At 32.5% G+C, this 21,708-nt stretch overlaps 1 protein-coding gene across 4 annotated transcripts in view; it reads right to left on the reverse strand.

The window, feature by feature from the left end:
- Ctl2 (Choline transporter-like 2) overlaps window positions 1-21,708 on the reverse strand; it is a 259,790-nt gene that overhangs the window by 26,098 nt on the left and 211,984 nt on the right. For 3 of the 4 annotated variants that reach the window (XM_081764665.1, XM_081764667.1, XM_081764666.1), the window contains exons 5-7: window positions 17,865-17,912; window positions 7,076-7,197; window positions 1,020-1,185 (exon numbers count right to left, since the gene is read on the reverse strand). In XM_081764665.1, coding sequence (XP_081620791.1) covers window positions 1,020-1,185; window positions 7,076-7,197; window positions 17,865-17,912 — 336 coding nt within the window. The remainder of the gene's footprint in view (window positions 1-1,019; window positions 1,186-7,075; window positions 7,198-17,864; window positions 17,913-21,708) is intronic. The other variant, XM_081764668.1, reaches the window with a different exon arrangement.

The raw sequence follows: 21,708 nt of genomic DNA on the forward strand, positions 1-21,708 counted from the left end.
GTACCTCCCAACCCCATCATCGGAACAGAGTCTGTACGGGATTAGCTGTATGGCATCTGGCATTGTCGTGTAGGAGAATTGGTCCAGATTCCAGGAGGTGTGGACGTTTGCTCCGCAATGCTGGTCGCAAATGGTGACTGAGGTATGAAGCATAGTATGCAGCATTGACGATAAGGCCCGGTGGAACTTGATGTAATGCCTTCGTGGTCGTATGACATTATCATCATTATCTTCGCGTTTGCTGGCTCTTGCCTAAGCTTTTTCGGTCGTGGAGTTTCTGGGTGGCGCCATTCACTCGACTGACGTTTCAATTCAGGCTCGTAGGATCTTTTGGAATTTCATAAACACACGCTGTTCTGCAAGCGTGAACATTGCGTTAGGGCGGTATTTCACAATAATCACTTTAATAATGTCTACTCGCCACATACACCGTAATATGGGACCACAGCAGCGTTGAACTGACTCATACACATCCACGGAACACACTACGTTCGTCATTAGTCTCCTACCTACACAACACTCCAATCATAGCAGTGTTGCCAAGTCGAGTTAAATGACCCTCGCATTTCAGGCAATAATTTTCTTGCAGGCTTTATATCTGGAGAACTACATATAGTGTAGTCAAACCCAAACTATCACTTAAATTAGTATGATGTGCCTATTCCATAAAAAAATACGAAAACTCGATTTAGGGGCCATTCAAAAATTTTGTGGTCCCTGATCCACAAATTAATTATTGGCCAAGATCGCAATTTTTTGATGCATTTTTTTTATCATTCCTAAAATTCTTGTTAATGGAATATATTAATCGGAAAGCTAGAAAGCATGACAATGATAAATGAAATATTATATATATATATATTCTTAACTACATGAGCTGGCACTTGAAGAATGTGAATATGAAATACGAGGTAACTTTATCCATTATTCCTGCTAGCCATTCCGCGGCAAATACGGAGAAATTTTGTGAAATACGAAGGACAAAAATAAAATTATCAGCAAGTAAATATACTACTTACAAAATGACAGTGCTGCTAAAACTCCAAGAAGAGAAAACCACACCATTATTCCTGCCAGCCATCTCATGATGATAATGTAAATCAGGCATACAAGCATCGCCACAACAAATGCTCCCACCATGTATGGCCAACACATGACCACATCTTCAAATATTTTTTCACCGACCTTAGAAAATATGGAGCAAAAATTATAGAGTTACTAATGTGAAATTGAAAATACAATAACAAGGTGAAATGAGGCGCTATAAACATATCTTTTAACAAGAACATTAATATAAAACAAACAATCCTGATAGCAATTTCCTGATGGCTCTCTAAATGACAATACAATCTATAATCCTATAAATACCCTATTATATTTAAGAGTCATCCTTAAATGTTTTATATTTATGTTATAAAAAAATACTAGTAAAACTTCAAATATGTAAAAAAAAATCTAAAAAAAAAAGCTCATTATCTTAAAGTAATTATCTCTTAATTATCTCAAAGAAAGCTTAATTATCTCAAAGTAAGCATTCATAACGAATTATCTGCATTTATTTATCATTTTTACATAATTTTTTAGTATACTGGAAAATTATGCCTTGCTGTTCATAATAATTAGTTCCTTGAAAAATACATGCTCAAGTTTAATCATTCCATTAATTACTTTTCTTTTCTCATAGCTGTCATTTAAAAAAAAAAAAAAAAAAACTTATATGGTGTTTGAAAACAAACTAGTGATTATATAGTGTAAACAATGTTCTGATTTTCCCATAGAAGTAATCAATTTTCTAAATACACGGCCACGCGTGAATACCTGAAGGAATACTAAGGAGCACCATAATACGCCTCATTTGGATTATCAAGAATGTCTGTTCAGATTCATTTTCACTTTTTTGAAACAAAATATCAAATAAATATTATATATATATATATATATATTAAATTGCCCACATGCCCGTTTTTCGCATGTAAGAATAAGTTTATGGAAAATATTTGAACCTTCTTCTATTTTTAGATTACGCATTTTAATGAAAATGTTGTTACAGAAACTCAGGTCAACCTAAGTGATAACTATGTTCAACAATTCATTTTAGACAGCGCAATCGTTTCTTTTTACTTCCCCCATTTTACGAATACAGAGTGGGAAATTAAAATATTACATAAATTGCCCGTCTTCCCCCTCAAAAACGCAATTTTCGAAAACGCTGAACCATATGTTCGCTTATTTTTAAGAGTTTACATTACGACTTTTATCTTCACAACTTCAGAAGCTCATGAGATACTCTATAATTGATTAATAGAAAATATTTGAACCCCTCTCTTCAATTAGAATAAGCATTTTAATTTAAGTGAAATGATAAAACCCAGTTCGAGATAGGTACTAAGTCCCCAAATTCATTTCAAACGATTCAGTTGTTTTCCCGTGGTACGATCACAAATAAGATTACTTTCATTTCTATTTATCGAAATAATGTTAACTAACTCACTCTATGGCTTATAGAACTTGCAAGTTTAACGTCCCAGAAACAGAATTCCACCAATTTATTATATTTTTTCATTCAATTTAGTGAAAATTATCATCTGTCTCTTTGCGATCTCACTTTATATTGTCCTCCCATACCCTTTCCAACTACAAAGGAGAGATCCTTACAATCTTCCTAGCCAGCGCTCTCGTATATCCCATGCGAGCCACATATCTTGCCTATCCTAGACACTTCTATCTGTACTCTGTATACCCTAACTCTTGCTCCTCCTGCCACTGTGTTTTCTGACGTCAACTGTATGCAATGAATGGAATGATCACAGGGTCTCTTGGAAGTTCCTTCTCGCTTCGAATTGTACCAGGTTGTAATGGTACATGTTTACACTCTCATATCTTTTAATCTAACATTGACACGGAAACAGGAGTGTGAATCCTTGATTTGTTGAACGTCTGGAGTAAAGACTAGCTATTTGATGGTGTTTTAAAACGAAAAACAGTCGTACGAATTTCTGTTCCTGTATATATTTTAGCATTTTGCTGTTATTAGCAGGAGTAAGGTACGTTATACACTTGAAGTGTAATTAATTAGTACAATTCAAAAGAAACTACTGAACTGAAATTGTGGGTGGGGGGGAGGAATCCTAAATACAACAATTGGAAGAATAACTTAAGTGTTAAAATGCTTCTAAATTCTTGTGAGCAAATATGCTACGATTTCATCAGTGACAACTTGTTTCATCTGCTTGCTGATGGTTAAATCTTGGATAGTACCGTAAGTTCGAACATTCTGTTGACTGAGAGATTCTTTAAAATTAAAGTAAAACTAGATAGAATGTTTCGAAGGTTTTAATACTGCAGTTCAAATTACTTTTACTAGACACGAGTGACATTTTGAGAGAATGGAGAAGGCAACGGACATGGTTCGTGCCTAGCTTTATTTTAGTTTCACCTTCCACAGCGTAAAATGACTGTATTTTTGAGCATTGCAGAATATTTTACTACATATCTAAATTAATATCTTAGCAGAATAGAAAATTTTTCGTGAAAATATTTTTCTTTTTTAATTTAATGACAAAAAATTTAGTATTGACGAAATTCTTCAAACCAGTTTAGTTCCGTAGAATAATACTTATTATTGCGCAAAGTCACAGCAAATAAATATCAATGGAACAAATACAGTTTAATGGATACTTTCATTTTGTTTAGAATTGTTCTTTGCTGCTGTTTACAAAAATAATTCCCACAAATATTTACACTTGATTACCTTCCTATTTTGATTCTGGTACAGATGCATGCTTAGTGGCCCAGAAAAAATGGTTAGATTGTGAATTTGATAATGTGTGTTTAATTATAAGTAGTGAAATGTGAATTATAGAATATGAATAGTAGAAGAAATTTATATTTATGTATGGGCCAATATTAGAGTAATGTATTGATGTGTGTTATAATTTGTGTAGAAAGGTGCAAGGCTATTACTGTATTTTTGATTTGTTATGTATATTAGCATTACATGTACAGAAAATAACAATTCAATATTTTACAAAATATGCGTCTAAAAACCTAAGCACAACCTTGTAAAAAAAATGTGAAATTTATTTTATGAAAATCTGATAATTACATAAGCATTGGAAACCGATTACAGTGACAACTACTAAGAAAATTTTGAATTAATTCAGATTAGTTGTCACTAAAAGTTCATTGTAAACTTTCCTTCTACAATGTCCATATATAATTTACTGTGAATGAAGATTAACCTAGTTACTGCAGAATTTTATTTCCGTATTTAGCTACATAATCTCCTTGCGTAAGAACTCTAAGTATACTTTCAATTGTAAGAAATTTGTTTTATTAAACTAGTCACAGCAATAGGGTTCTCGTGTGTACAGAGATGAACGTGGAACATATCTTTTGAATTACAATTTGACAGATTTATAATGAGTCAGATTGCAATTGTGAAAGTATAATAAATATTAATTTTTAGCATTTGTAGAGATATATTTTCCTAACAGCTGCTAAAATGGTGGTCTTATAGTAAATATTCAATTCACATAACTTGTTACCCATTTACTATTATTATCAATACTTGTTCAATTTAAACAGCGAGTTACAAACTTTTTAAAACATTGGAAATATAAGTTTGAATCTACAAAATTTACCTACATAAGCGTACATATTTTGGAGTTTAAGGTTGTGCTTCAATTTTACCTCTTGTTCATTTAATTTTCTCAATACTTTTATTTGCGAATACGCTAAGGCAGTGTTCACCCCTGTTCCAAGTTTCGCATCCATACACTATAAACAAATAATTTTCTTTGAAATGGAATTTTAAATTACGGAATGGTTTTGGTGCAATAAAAGACTTGCACAGAGTGATGTCAAACTTCTGGCAATCAATCTACAGTATTTTTTAATTCCCTCGTGAACTTATGTTTTTTTTTAAAAAAAAAAAAAAGTTCCTAATATTTAAATAAATTTAAATTTTCCGCACTAAAGATCTGAGAACTTCTCTCCGTTTGTCTAATACTTACAAAGCACACAACAGTTTGAAATAATTAATGAGGAATTGTGTTTATCGTAACGCATAGAAATTGCCTCGATGCTGACGTCCTCATTAAACCGTAATCATTCATTCATTGAAATAATTAATGTTTAAAGTAAATCCCTGTACTTGCATACTTCTTAAAGTAAATCCCTGTACTTGCATACTTCATTATAAGCAAGCCTGCGACGTTATCACTGACTTATAAATGTGATTACAATGAGAAACTAACTGCCAACACTGACTATTTTACATTAGAGTAGTTAATAGGAAACAGAAAGATGCGTTGTAAAAATTTACTATCATTTAAGTTTTGCAATATTTAAAAAAAAAAATGAAATATTATATATGAGGTTCAACTAATACCTTCAAATATTTTTACAAAAACCTACTCAGCAGTAAAATGTTGTTGGATTTGTATTAATATTGTCTATAATCAGTTAAATTAAAGCCTACTATTTACAAAGTTAAATGTATTAAGAAAGAAATAAGGCCAACACCTGATTTTTGAAATTCTCACTGAAATTTATCATACACAGAGATTCATTAGTTGTTCTAACCAGTCATATAATCACTGGCTATTTTTTTTTTTTTTTTTTTTTTTTTTTTTTTTTTTTTTTTTTTTGTGAACGGCGAGTCTGAATAGTGATTGCTGAGGAAATATTGGTGTTAGCTATTGTTGGCATGTGGAAGTTGCGGACAGTTTACGCAGAATGTAGGACAAGGTGTTTAGCCCAAAATGTTCTAAGATGGAATTTAGTCGCCTCTGAGGGTAAGATTATTATTATTAAAAAGTAAACATAATAAAATATAATGAATTAATAAACACACAGCATTAAGTTTAAATATCTCTGAGCGTGACTTACTAGACTTAAGACAGTAATATTTGTGATGCGACAATTTACCTTTCATTTGGAAGTTTGATTCAAATATCCTTCAGCCACTGTCACATGATGCTTACAAAAGGACGAAAACGGGACACGGAGGATCAGTGGTACAGCGTCCACTCCTGGTGCTAGTGGTACCTTACTTGATCGAAGACCATGTGAATTTGTAATGGACAACATCATGCCCGCGGGATTTTTTTGAGGTTCTCCCTTCTGCTCTCACATTCTCATTCCGCTAATTATTTTACAATAATTCACTTTCATGCATCATCCATCTCCTTTATCTTATAGGGCATAATCGTGGAACGTCAAACTATAAAATTTTGTTTCATTTCAAGAGAACAAAAGATATTCTCAAAATATAATTCTGAATTATCCCAAGATATTTACATTAAAAGATAAGGTTTAGGATTACTTATCACATATCATTAATCTTGTCATTGGTTTATATCCAAGATCTCTGATGATATCATATTTTGTGACTGATTCTATCTATCAAGTATAGACATGAGATTAAAAATATAATTTTCATTTCAAGGAATTTTCAGTACTAACTATTTAAAAAATTCTTTCTATTGACTCTAAAGGATATTTGAATAGACTGACAATGCATTTATTTCCTGATAGTTATTTCAAATAACATCTAGTTAGGTTCAATTTATGAATTCAATTCTGTTTTACGACGATGATTCTTTAAAGAATATTTTTATTTCCTAATAAATACATCAATGAGCGAAACAAAAGTAATATTATTCAGTTGCGCGACTGTTAAAACTATAATTTACAGGTTCATGTTTATTGTATTTATTTTAATTATACAAAGCTCAAATACAGTTTATATTCTTCCATAACATGCCAAACGTAAAATCATTAGAAAATAGCAATGTTTCACTTTTAAATTAAAGTTTATAATTATGTCCTTTGTTTTATTTCTGCGTTTGCAAAAAAATGCTATATACCCCCTGCAAATATGCTATTTTCTCAAAAGCATTACCATGCTCCTATAAAAACACGTACAGTGAATTTGTAACCATATTCAAAGTCAAGAGAGAGAGTGCTTCATTTAGAAAATACCAAGCACTATTTAACCAAAACGTACACAGATTCAAGTTGATCTTAATACAGCACACTTCAAAGAAAAAGAAGAAGGAAATCAATTTACCTCCCTGCCTTTAGAAATTTTACCAAGTACTTCTATACCCTGTTTTATCATCTCCTCTTTGTCGTGCATATTTGTGTAGTCCCCTGTTTCATTAGTAAGAGTAGGAATGCAGCGACCAGCCACTACAAAAGCAAAGCAACAGGCTTAGATTACCAAAGATCATTACAAGCAATCATTGTAAGTGCTTATCAGCAGAAGTACTTTAGCCAGAAATGTTTACAATACCTGAAAGAAAGTTTTTGTTTGAAATATAGAACTACTTTTCTACAAATTATCAACTGATATTAATACTTTTTTTTTTTTTACAACCATGTGGCTACAATACTTTTTAATAGGATTTCAGAAAACAATTACAAGTTTTATTTAAGTGTTACCATAATTTTATTAAAATTACGGAACTCTACTTGCAATTTATACATTATATCTGTATTAGGAAGATTTACCCGTAGCATCATTGGCTAGCGCGATCGCAGGTTGAAACTCTATTGGGAATATAATGTTTCGGTTTAAAATCGAAGTAATGGCTCGGATCCTACTTCAACAGTTGGTACTAATCTTTCACAGCTTCGGTGTTCTTAAGGACATAAACCAAAAATCATAAATATCAACGTCTTGTTTTACGTTGCAGTACTACAATAAAAGCAATATCACTAACTTGAAAAGAAATTACTTAATTACTTCTTTACCCTCTTCCATACAGAACTTGGGCTCATAGCTGAATGAGTGTACGATCATCAGTTTCAAATTTAAGTGTTAATTAACAAGCACACGAATACTGACTGTGTAAAAGTTTGGTAATTTTAAACACTGATTATATTTGACCTACACAATCCAACTACTCAAGACAATTAGGAGGTTGGTACCCTGAACTTCTTGTGTTATGTGTGTCTAATTTCATGGATTTAGATGGAATAGTTAGTTAGTGAGTGAGTGAGTGAGTGAGTGAGTGAGAGTGAGAGTGAGAGTGAGTGTGAGTGTGAGTGTGTGTGTGTGAGTGTGAGTGTGTGTGTGTGTGTGTGTGTGTGTGTGTGTGTAAAATCGCACAATTATATCCCAAAATGCTTCACTTCATTTCCACGTGGATGTCATGCTTTCAGAAGTACCATATGCTACTACAACACAATTCGCAGAAGTTAAGGACATAATACGATGTATTGTACATACAAGAATATATTTTTTAAAACAAAGAAATATACATAATCATTCAAAACTTTTTAATGCTAGACTATTCTTTAAATAGTATCGTTAGAGTCCCGCGTGGATACAGCTAGTATGCAATAAGACCTTCAAATTAGCATAGGCTATAAACACTTTTCATTACATATCTCGGAATTATAATTTAGGAGGGAGGAGAAGTGGCACAATGATTCAATGTCAATGCCAGATACGTAATTACAACTGTACTGATGGAAGCTTCATGGACATATGTATAATGTATATATTACTAACGTCGACTATCTGCTTCGCTGGGTTAAAATAAGTAAAATAAGTAATATGTTCCGTTAATCAGTCACTTTTTACTATTACTGAAGCGCGCTCAAATCGATAGGAACAAAAGAAAATACAATAAAAAATCAGAAAATAATAAGTAATCTATATAGCTAAAAACTAAATATTACTATTATGGGTTGAATTTGGATTTAAACGGCATCGGAAGTGTCACTGTTCATCTCAGCGACCCCGAAAACCATGGATTCGACACTAATATCGGTAATTTTCCGATCATTTTTAAATATCTTGCTTCCCCTGTCTCCCTCCCTTACGTTGCACCGTCGAAGTGAAATGATTGAGAACCTCATCTATGCTGAAAATTTGATCGAGATCGGTCGGGTGATTCAAAATTTATTAAGTCACAAACATAGTCACTGTAGTTTTCATGTTACAGGTGAATTAACAGATTAGAAATTTTCACTGAATTATTGTCCATTTTTCTCCCCCCCCCCAAGACTTCATAAATATGTGATCTAAATATATAATAAAAGTATTTAAGAGCCAAGTTAGATCGAGGCTCTTAATCCATACACACTCTATCCACTCCTGTTCTTCTCCTAGGGTATGATACTCAAATTTGTAGCGGAAACTTTTATGATTTTAGTGAATTATATTGGAATAAGTTGTTAAATGTAAGCAAATTTATCAATGGCCATTAAAAACAATCTTTTGCATGCCTGAATTAGTAATAATTAGTAAGTCGCAGACAATTAGATAAGAACATAATTTCAAAGCAAATTTGAAATGGTTATATGCATAAAGAAAACACGGGATAAATTTTGAAATAAAACTACCTTCCTGCTACCCCTAAATACAAATATTTGGCAAGAAAAATGCATTATAAGTATTTTAAGAAACATTCTCGGAACAGGATCCTTACTGAAGACGTTAACTTCAGCTTATCAGAAACCTTGTTGTAATGCATCTTGCTTCAAATCTGTTATTGCTCTCGAATTAACACATCTGAAATTTTCTCAAAATATTATCTCTGTACATACACATTAATGTATTGAATTGTACACTTGGCCTAAGAAGAATATATTAACTGATAAATTTATCTTGTTAAAATTTCAGAATTTATTTCTTGAATATTTCTTTTACAGTTATCCGTGTTTAAAAAGAAAAAAAAAAGGAATTTTTGAAGTCCCAGAATTTAAAAAATTGCATTAACATTTGCATTATATCCATTCTACAGATAGTCTTACGAGAGCACTTACATAAGGTTCGCTAGAATATTGGCATGAAATATTTCATGATTGTAAATGGATATCGTCTCGCTGAAATACAAGTACCAAAACCAGTTGATAAGTCATGTGTTAGTGTTTGAGTGTGCATAAAGAGTGGTGCATATGTAAGGATACTGATTATGAAACCGTTACCAACAAGCAATTGTGCTTTCCTTTCCTCTTTTTTATTTTTTTATTTTTCTATTATTATAAACAGTAAGCTTGAATATTACAATGGATAGACAGATAGAAAGCATGAAGTAAAAGTACTCTTGTCCTAGGATAAAATAAACAATTATTCTTAAGGCTTCATAGAAGTTTGGTATATCCAGTCGAAAACGAAACAGAATAAACAATTGAATTTCAATCTGTACAGTATTTGCAAATTAAGAATAAAAATCGCGAAACTACGGGAACAGCATCGAAGTATAATATTTCCTAACATCTATTGAACTTCGCATTCGAGAAAAGAGAACTCATATATGGCAATATCCCCTTCGACATTGACGATGACAAACATAAGATAACTTTCTGTTCGTTTTTACATTTTCATAATTTTTAACTATGTCATCGAGATGTTACTACACTACGTCATGCTGACAAATAGTACGATAACATTAGTATGCGTTGATAATATGGACATCATGCCCATGGGTTTTCTCAAGGATCACCGATTTCCTCCTACATTATCATTCCACGAACTTAATCACCCATCTTCTTTAGCCTAAATGGCATAATAGACGGATATTAAGTTAAAGATTGCATTTTATTTTTACTCGTGCTTGGCTAATGTGTCGATTTTCAGAAATCTGCAAGTCATTGGAACCATTTCTCCACCTTGTCACCGTTTGTCATGTATTGTAACAGTGTTCGAAGTTGCTACGCCTGTTATTTTGTCAAGAAATGTTATAACAAAGGAAGAACTGAAAATATCAAGCTCTATTTCGTTAAACACTTCCTCTGCCACAGAGCTACTCAGGTCATTCTGAATTCGATTTTAAGTTCTAGCAAAGATAATTGCGTTCAATAAATGGTTCGCAAGCTCCTAATCAAATTTTACAATCAAATTCAACAGGTCAGTGTAATTGTTTTGTTCATTGACTAGCTGTCCTCTTTATTCCGATTTTGGTAAAGAAAATCTCTGACATTAACAGACATTCTTTTTTTTTTCTGTTCGTCTTTACATTTTCATTATTTTTTAAAATTATGTTATAGTGATGTTACAAATTCATTCGGTGTGAATCCTTGTGTAATCGAATATCTTTAACGCAGTAGTTGCATAAAGATGGTTTTCAGACTATTCAAACGTCCACTATTTACATAAAAAATATTTACGTCACTGAATTTTGAGATGTTTCCAAACTCTCTTTCAGTAACAAAATAAACGTAATTAATATGAATATCACTTAATGAATACTCTATTAACCGTTTCGTAGAATTATGATGGCTACTTTGGAAATGCATAATTTAAGATTTTGTGCAAGTTTTAAGTTCTGTAAGGCGAGGGTTAAATTAGTCATTTTTTAAAAATACATTATCATGAAAATCAGCAAAGCAAAATGATTCAATTTCACCTCGTCAGTCATACATTTGCTGGTTCATTTTTATGCAACACAAAATTTCCGAATTCATGAACTTGAGATAGTTAGCACCAACCTGTTCCATTGCCTTATGTACAGATTTAACTAGGAATACAGAAACCTAAGCTTTTCCGATTTTTTGAAACAAGGAAAGTGATACAACATCACATACAGCGTTATATCAAAGGACAAACAAATTGATTTATTTCTTAGCAAAATAAAATTACATATACAAACTGAATTGTGTGAAGCGCTAAATTCCATTATGCTCAATATACTGATCGGTAACATATCAAACGCACATCTTCCTCTGGCTTCCTCGTTATATTCGTGTCTGCTCTGTTTTATTCGGAAGAAAACATCCCTCTCACCACCGATAATACTGAATGTTAAACTGTGTTGCACCTTTGCAGAGCAGACGACATGAGGCTTGCATGGAGTAAGGTAGCGAATGAACTTTTTCCCCTTGAAAATCCAGGTTTCAGAATAATGTAAACCTTACTTAGAAAGGCACAAAAGGGGGAAGAAGGTTTTCCGTTTGTTCCATGGAGAAATCGCAACTGGACAGGGCACAAAAGAGAGGTCCGACGTTGAATGTTTATCAATTTTTCATTTGCTGACAATTATTTTTTTTCTAAAACGTATACATATCAACTAGTTCTTTAAAAACATATAACCGAACACTTAGTATATTTAAGTTAATTAATGTACTAATATTGTAATACATTAATATTATATATATATATATATATATATATATATATATATATATATATATATATATATATATATATATATTGAAAGAATGACATATTGAAGTCAATTTGCACAAATGAAGAAAACCACTTGTGCAAATTAACTGCAATATTGACTTAATTCCTATCTATACACTAGCGGCATCAATTTAATATTCTACTCACAATCTTTAGTCCAAAATTACAGTAGCAAGACAGAGAGAAAGAGACTTTCTATTAGACCCATACTAGAAGAATTGAATTCTAACCATAAAATCTACAATTCGTTATGAAAATGAATATTAGATATATGAATGTAGTAATTCATATTTAAATCAAGGACAAATTTACAACCTATTTTCAAGTTTCTCAAAACAATGAAAAATAACGACAATAAAGACAAAATTTTACAACATAGTAGTATATACAAAGCGCAAGGATCTAAACAACTCAGTGTTTTATCACCGACCCCAAGCCCATTTATCGCATTTAAGCAAAATGGAAAAGACAATGTTAATATTGAACGTAATTGACCAAGCCTCGTACACGAAGGAAAAATCTCGAAGCCTTCTCTCATCAGTTTGATATGTTTTGTCTATGTGTTGGTGCTCTTGGCTTCAACCAAATCGCTCAGAAACTTCGTGAAGACACTGGGTATTTTGTACTAACAAGAAAAGTTAGAGAATCTTAATATTATCCTTATCATTTTCCTATATTTTGAAAAGTATATAAGAGAAAGAAATTGAAAATGTCAATGTAAGCCTTTATTGTTATGAACAAAATAATTCAAAGTTTAATAGAAACTGGATTAATGATAAAGTAAAAGAGTAAATATGTAAATATTTTAGATTTTACCTACTGTACAACTTTTGTTGGAAGTGCTGGTGCTTCTGAATAATGAAAACTTAATATGGCGTCAAACTGACTGAAATTATGTTAATGAATAAGAATTTATTTTTGATTGTCTGAACTTAATTTTAAAGAAGAACAGGACAGAACTTTTTTCAATTGTAAATCACAACGATGACTAGAGCCTGTCTAACTCATTTGTGCCCTCGGAAAATATGTCAACTATACTTCGGCCCCACCCCCGCCTTCTTCTTGCGGAGGAAATCTTCCCTTTGCTTTGGGGGAGGAAGTGAATGACCTCGGCTGTGTTGCCAATTTGTCATTCAGTCGTTTGGTTTTGGCGAGTGAAGATCGTAAGCTATTTAGAATGGCTAACAAGACAATGCATAGCGAAGCCCGTGAAGTAATTCGGAATGTCATCGATTTCTGTGACAGGGAAAAGGAAGCCAATTCCTGGATACTACCTCGGGACAATGCTACGAAAAGAGCAGCGGAAATGCTTAATAAATCTGAACGATTTATTAAGAAAATAAGAAGAGAGGAACGAACACTCAAAGAGGAGGAGGAATTATCAACACAAGGTAAGAAAAAACTAAGAAAATTTATCGAAGTTGATGATATGGATAAATGTATACTTCGTAGAATTTTACATAAATTTTACGCAAACAAAGAAGTTCCTACACTACGCAAAATGCTTTTACGTGCCAAAAAGGAAATAGGATTTAAGGGTTGTGTTGAAACGTTAAGGAAGATTCTTCTCGAAATGGGATTCAAATATAAGAGGTGTAAAGATAAGCGGTACAAACTTATGGAAAGGGTTTATGTTGTAGCATGGCGAGCACATTTCCTCAGGAATATTAAAAAAAAAAAAAAAAAAAAAAAAAAAAAAAAAAAAAAAAAAAAAAAAAAAGGAACAAGGGAAAAATATTGTGTATGTAGATGAAACGTATATTCACCCTAGTTGCAAAGTTAAAAAATGTTGGCAAAGTGTAGACGAAGATGGTGTTCTTGTAAATAGCAGTTCTAGACCACGACTCATTGTTGTTCATGCTTGGAGTAGATTAGAATTTGTTCAAAATACGCTACTTATATTCGAATCACAATATAAAAAAAGGTAATTACCATGATGATATGAATGCTACAAATTTTGAAAAGTGGTTGCAGCAGAAGTTAATACCAGGGCTGCCGAATTAGAGTGTAATTGTGATGGACAACGCATCTTATCACGTTCGTCAGATAAACAAACCACCATCGACCAGTGCGAAAAAATTAGATATTCAAAATTGACTTCGTTTAAATAATATTCCCTTCGATGAGAATATGACGAAAATAGAACGCATCGAAGTTCTCAGGAAAAATAAGCCAAATTCAACATACTATTCCCATCGCATTTTAGAAAAAAACGACCACATTCCCATACAATTGCCGCCATATCATTGTAATTTTTCACCCATTGAAGAGATATGGGGAATTATGAAGCAGAGAGTTTCGGCACAAAATGTTGAATTGTCTCTGCAAGATACATTGAAGTTGACAGAAGAAGCATTTCGTTCAGTTTCTGTTGAGGAATGGGTGAGGTGTTGTGATCATGTTGAACGCTTAGAGAATATGTATCGGCAGCAAGATGGAATATCAAATGAAGAAGTCGAAAGACTTGTTATTAATTGTGGGGTTGACAGCGACGACGATGATGAAAGTCTTTCCAGCGATGACGATTACGAAATTGAGACCAGCAGTGACGACGACACACACAGCTTATCACACATTGATGTAAGAACTTTACTCTGGACTTTTTAATAAGCTCTTTTGAGAGCCAAGCTGACAATTGCATTGATTTGTCTTTTAAATATTTACAGTCGTACTTCTGGAATTTGTTTGCTATACGAAACTCGTCGATTGCTCTACGAAGTTGGATTTCTTTCAGAATATTAAAATTAAATTTCCAATAAGGTGTATAGTGTCTTTTTCAAATGCTATTCTGAGAATGTTGTAAAATCCAAAGGAGGGTGGGAAAAAAGATCCAGTAGTACACGTATTGTAGGTGATTTTCGTCTGTACAACGTTAAGTGTATGTCTGTGTGTGAATACTGTTATATACACCCCCTAGTTTAAGTTTAAAAAAAAATCATAAAGGGGGACATGTCCCCCAATCTTGGAACTGGGGGGACTGTCCTCCCAATAATACGATTTTTTTTTTGGAAGAAATGTGATGATTTGTGTCCGACTGCCACAAAGAAAAATGAGATGAAATTGATGTCCCTTGCTGTATGTAGACTATAATATACGACAGGTTCATCTCAGAAATCAGATTCACGTACCGTAATAAGAGTCTTATATCTCCCCTTCCCCAGAGTAGGCCTCAAATCTGCCCGCCTTCCAATGTTGAAGACAACTCTACTCTTCTGATCCTCCACAGCATTGTTTTTCAACTTCATAATTAACATAGCTTAAAAAATTAAAAAAAATAATAATAATAATATGGGAATGGTCTTACCAGTTGCCCCTAATGTTGAAGACAGATTTGCGCCGATGGTGTGACATTGTGTTTGTGGGTATTCGCGGTGTTCTCTTGCTCCCTTCCAGTTTCTAATTTTACCAATTATTGCATCGTCATTCATTTCGAGCAATCACGTAACACCCTTTACTCCCCATGCCAAAAATATGAGATGTAAAACTAAAAGATTTAAGATTGTATAGTATTCAGAATACTTAATTATGTACGTGTCCAATTTATGTAACAAAATATTACTTTTCTCTGAACTTTCCCACTTTTTTTCCCCTAAGTGCTTAGTGTTCTCGCATGCCATGTAGAAAACTCAGGTCCGATTATCGGCTGGAAACATACAGTTCGAATCCTAGGTTAAATTGTAAAATAGAAAAAAGAAGTTTCGTCTTATATAGCACAAAATTAAACTCAACTAACTTCTTTGTTCTTAGAAATTATCATTTGCAGATATTAGATTAATCTGCCTATAATATCTAATTTTGTTGAGTAATGCAGGTAATTTGTATTGCTTTTCGTTTATAGACAACTTTTTTTAAAAATTTTTTTTAAAGAAATGTAATAATAATACTTGAAATAAGGTGTTTCAATGTGGCAACGCTGTCCGCCGCAGCAGCTCGGTCACAGCAACTTGTCCCTCCTCATTGGAGGGAGGAAGGGAAACACATCGATAGCAGCGCCAGCAAGGGCACAGATGGAATAGAAAGGTTCTAGTTAATACCGCACATTCACTAAGTACCCTAAAAACTGTAAATCACTGTTAAAATTCTAGAGATAACGTTAACTATGGTAGGAAGTATCCAAAGACGTCAAAACTCTATCTACAATTATGATATACAAAAGACTTAGATTATACAGAAGATACGAATACGCAAAGAAATCTCATGATTCCATTAATATTTCATTTAATACACTAAAAGAACAATAAGAAAATTAAACTTCGATGGGGAAGACTTTCTGAGAAGATCAATTGAGATAAAGCTGATGTATGTCAAAAATAATTTGGAAATGAGATTTTGTGCTACTCAAGATCAATAACGAAACCAACAACCGTATTTATCCATCGTGCTACGAACAGAGCGCGAAGGTTCACTTTGTATAAGTGAAACTATAAAATCGAAGCACTATGGATTAAGGATAAGAAATAGATTAGAAATGCTACAGAAATGAGATTAGCCTTAAGCTAGAATCTGTTTAAAACAAAGCTAAAAAACCATGTTTCACCAGACTTTTATAATGTGCCGTGCTTTCACAGATGTCGTTGTCAAATGAGATAAAATTGCTGTACAAAGCTTACTATGCAGTTTAGAAACTAAAGTATGTATGCTATTTGGAATACAGGCCTTGAGTAGCATTATACTTATCAACAAGCTGCAGAATACCTTAAGATGTCGTTCGTTACTAGTGAAGAGTCCAAGACCATAACGGTATAGTACTGATACTGTTGACCCATTATTCGTAGGTATGCATCTCCCTAACACTGAAAAATTTTGTAAAATATACACATCAAATTACTGTGGCGTTATTTTTCTGAAATAACTATATTTTAAATAATAAAAATGTAGAGTAATAAAATAAAATGGGTCGACGAAGTACTCTTTCTTTCTTAGTATCAATTTTCAAATAATGTATCTATATGCGTACAAATACCCGTAACATTTTAGTTTTACTATCATATTATGTTATATCTTTCTCAGGACTTAGGTTACAAATTACAATTCAGTTGTTTGATTGGATCAACTTTTTACCTGATAAAGATACTATAGTAACAGTAATCCCTCATTAGCTTGAGTATTAAAATAAATGCATGTTTGAAGGATATCTTTATTTGAGATATCTATATGGAATTACACATACCTACTTCGAAAGATTTTCATAGTAAATCTTTAAAATTACAATCGTACTTGTATTTTTTGATAGGGATGTACAATATTTTGTGACTATCAATATCAAATTACGGAAAACTGGTTGAATACACTATCAATGACAAAATATCTTCCCAATCTACATCAACACTATAATCTTCACAGCTTTTTCTTTCTACGACTTATGTTAAATACACATCCATGCTGTAGCCACACGAAAAATTAGAGTACAGTACATACGCAGTATTTTCTACCTAATTTTACAATATTAATAATAGTAATACTTGTAAAAGTAGTAATGCACTATTTGTTACCTCATCATGCTTTTTAAAATACAATTAATGAAATAGCAAACTCAGTTACTAAGTAAACGTGAAGCATCATAACGTTGCATTTCATATTACAAAGAATATTATGTTCTCTTTTTTTTTCATACACATATTGAAACATACCGTAAATAAAGAAAAAAAAAAAATCTTGCAGTACGATACTTGGCATGCAGCACAAATAAAATTGAGTCGCTTTTAGAAAGTTTACTTACGTGGATTTTTGATTGGTGGATGGTCACTGCTATATTTTATAGAGGAAGCTAATGTAAAAGAGAAAAATGGTGTTTGAAGAATCACAGAGTTTAGAAAAAGAATATAGACATCGTTAGTTCCATTTCTTTGTTTATTTACAGGAAGGAAAACGTAACTGTCAACATCTCAAGGAAAACGAAAATGTCAGATAAAGAAGAGTCATTTAATTCGAATTGCAATATGCAGTGTCCACTGCGCTGTATCCAAAGATTTCAGAAATTGGACGCGAAACAAGAAAACATCTTAAAACAAATAATAATAATAATAGCTTATATCACACGTTAAATATACTTTAATTGTTACACTATTGTTTAATACACAAATAATATGATCCAAAATTTACTTATTTTCCTGAGGGAAAGTTATTATTTTATGCATATTTATTAATAACTATTTAAATTGCTTATAGAATTATTTGAAAATTTGCGAGGTAAAATAAATAATTTAAATAAATAATAAATAATACTATATATTACTTTCTCCTGAGATTATTAAGAAATGCTGCAAATGTATTGTCACACTGATCAATGGTCTTATTTAATAGATAGTTCAAAAATTAACCATTCAATAGTAGTATAAAGATGAAGATATTGAAAAAATATTCACTAATTTGAAAACCTAGATCGTTTTCACTTATGGTTCATATCAAATTCTTATTTTTTTTATTGCTTTTGTAAGTAGAATTTAGTTTTGTGAAATTCAGTCTATGAGTAGCCAGCTTAACGTTTAGCTCCTTTCCTCTTGACGATCTTCACTTCCTTCAGCTTATTCCTTCTCACAATGCAATGATTGATGCAATGATTGCACAAAACCATTCCCGGTTTAATTAGCCTTGTTTATTCTTAAATTTTTATTAACTTTTAACATTTTAATGCTATACTAAAAATACTCAGAAAAAAAGTAAAGTCACACACACGGAGATTATAGTATAACAATTTTGCCATTAGATTATTCAATGCTTAACTTGTAGCATTATGAGTAAGGAAGGTTTGCTGAACTCTAACCGTCATATTAGATATAATTTTCTTCTCTTGAAATTAATAGTAACAAACCAAAAACAACAGAACCAAAAACCGGCGGAACTACATCATCTTTCTGAGTGACTACTTGGTCAATTTCTCGTCCACGCAATTGCTGTTTGGCATGTCGATAGTGTCCTTGAGGTAGTTAAAAATTGGTGTATTTTATGCATCAAATCTAGTTAAAACAGATTCAATCAGCTTCATAAAACACAGATGCTGACATTGTATGTGGACACTAGATGGGATATCGATTTAGTATTATGATTAAATTCATCTATCAAATCAAATCTTTATTACATTTACACAATACACTAACAGGATCAGGAATTTTAATAATAATTTTACTCACTTGAAATTCTGATTCCTGAAAATGTATTGTACTGACAACCTTTCGACTTTCTTCTGGACCATTGCTCACAGAGGATAAAAAATAGAAGGAGAAATAATATCAAGGAACGAACTCGTCGGGATAGAGCAGTGCGAAAAATACTTTGTCGATTCCTTCCAGCCATACTTCAAATGGTAGTGCAGTATGCTATTGTATGTTAGTTTGTTCAGGCAGCATGGGGGCCCGAAAGGGAGGGCAGGGTGGGGCCCGAGCCCCCCCTCTGGCTCACGAAAATGTATACGTAATATAGCAAACCACGTATATTAAATACCAGACGTAATATAGCAACCATGGAGATGGGCCCCTCCCTAGAAAATTTTCTTCGGGCGCCCCTGTCAGGCAGGGAAGGTTGCCACCTAACGATCAATTGACAAGGTGTTTTTCACACTGCTGTACCCCAGTAAGTTAACTCATTATTACCTTGATGTTTTTATTGCTTTTTCTCCTATTTTAATCCTCCATGAACAAGGTTTCAGGAGAGAGCTGCAAACTTGGAAGTACAAGGTATTCTGAGGAATCAGAATTTCAAGTATGTAAAATGTTCGTTACATTCGTTGGATGATACTGGTATTAAATCAACAGAATTAGCCAGTGTGAAAACAAGAAATATAGAAATTGTATCAGCAAGATTGTCCCGACAGGGTTACAGACTGCTTCTTATGAAATTTAAGCCAGGAACATAGATTTCTAGTTTTTGTAGTATATACGAGTCAATGTCTAAAGGGATTAACAAAAATTTAGTTTCATCAGACGTTAAGAATTTATAATTACCGCACCTCTTCTTAAGCTAAAAACTAACCACCAAAACTTATCTTGAGAATTAGGAACTTCCTTATCAAACGTTCCTCAGTACTTTCCTTTGGTTACTAATGCAATATAGAGCCGAGATACAGCCACATACTTCACAACAAATATGAAAAATACAATTAGTAATATGCAGTAGACATATCTTAAAGATATATATATATATATATATATATATATATATATATATATATATATATATATATATCTTATTAGAGTATGACGCGTAGGCCATTGCGAAAGACATTGCGTTTGTGTTTACTGTTATCAATTTCTATACCTTGCACTTCTTGTAGTTTCATGTATTGCTTTATTTGAAGTACCCTACTCTGAAAATAAGACAGTGTAGATGAGCCTTCCCAGAATTTAAACATAGAAGTCGTTTATGGAACACCGTATAATGCTTGAACTTTCACGAAAGCATAATATTGTAGCAGCTGAAAGAAGAAATACTCAAAATCTTCCTAGGAGATGTACGTTCACAATTTCTGATTAATACTTATTATGATACTAGAAAGTACCTTAGAGAAGCTTCATTTATACCTTTTAATGAACTATACGATTTCTGGTAGGTTACTTTTCCTCTTTTAATCCCTGTTTAGTTACATAAAACTTTCAAGAGAATTATGACTAGTAAAAAAAAAAAAAAAAAAAAAAAAAAATCTTTAAAAGTTTACTATTTCTATTAAACAGAATGAAAGCATTTTACCTAAAGAGGAAAAAAAACTTTTTCATAATTTTATAGCTTATTTTTATGTTCAATTATAACTCTTCTATGTTATTCGGTTACACTTCCAATCTATTCCAATCACACACCCTATCCAGATGATCCAGATGTAAGCACTAAGAGGAGTCAACTATGGTTTTGAATGAAGGCCAAGAGACGGTAAGATTAGATCTATAGGACTCAGACAGATTACAAGGCAAACTTTATATAACTCTCAGAGACCGCAACACTACTCGAAAGTCATGAGAATATACCGTGGAAATACGTCATTACGGATCAGAGTAGAACAAAGAATACTTGAAGAGGTCGACCATTTCAAATATCTGGGAAGTATCTTGATGAAAGGCGCGTACTGCACTAAAGGGATCAGGTTTAGAATTGTTATAGCCAAAGAAGCATTCAGCAAGAAAAGGTCACTCTTAATTAGCAGCCTTAATATTGGACTAAGGAAGAAATTCGTCGGTCAAGTGCTATATATGGAGTATTGGACTTTATGGTTCAGAGACTTGGACATTACGGAAATTAAAGTAATATTTAGAGGAGAGAGACTTGGACATTACGGAAATTAAAGTAATATTTAGAGGAGCTTCGAAATATGGTGTTAGAGGAAGATGAAGATAAAAAAAATGGACAGAAAGAGTAACAAACGAAGATGTTTTAAAACGGATAGGAGAGAGAAGGACGTTTCTAGCCACCATTCTTTGTAGGAAGGCCAATTTAGATTGGACACGTCTTAAGAAATTGTCTTCTTCATACCGCTATAGAAGGAAAAATGGAAGGAAAGCGAGGAATAGGAAGAACACAAGTAATCAATTATTTGAAAAATAGAAAAAAAATATTGGGAGTTAAAAGAGGAAGCTGAA

The sequence above is a fragment of the Thermobia domestica genome, chromosome 7 (assembly GCF_964235325.1).
Source record: "Thermobia domestica chromosome 7, izTheDome1.hap1.1, whole genome shotgun sequence".
In the NCBI taxonomy this organism is placed as follows: Eukaryota; Metazoa; Arthropoda; class Insecta; order Zygentoma; family Lepismatidae; genus Thermobia; species Thermobia domestica.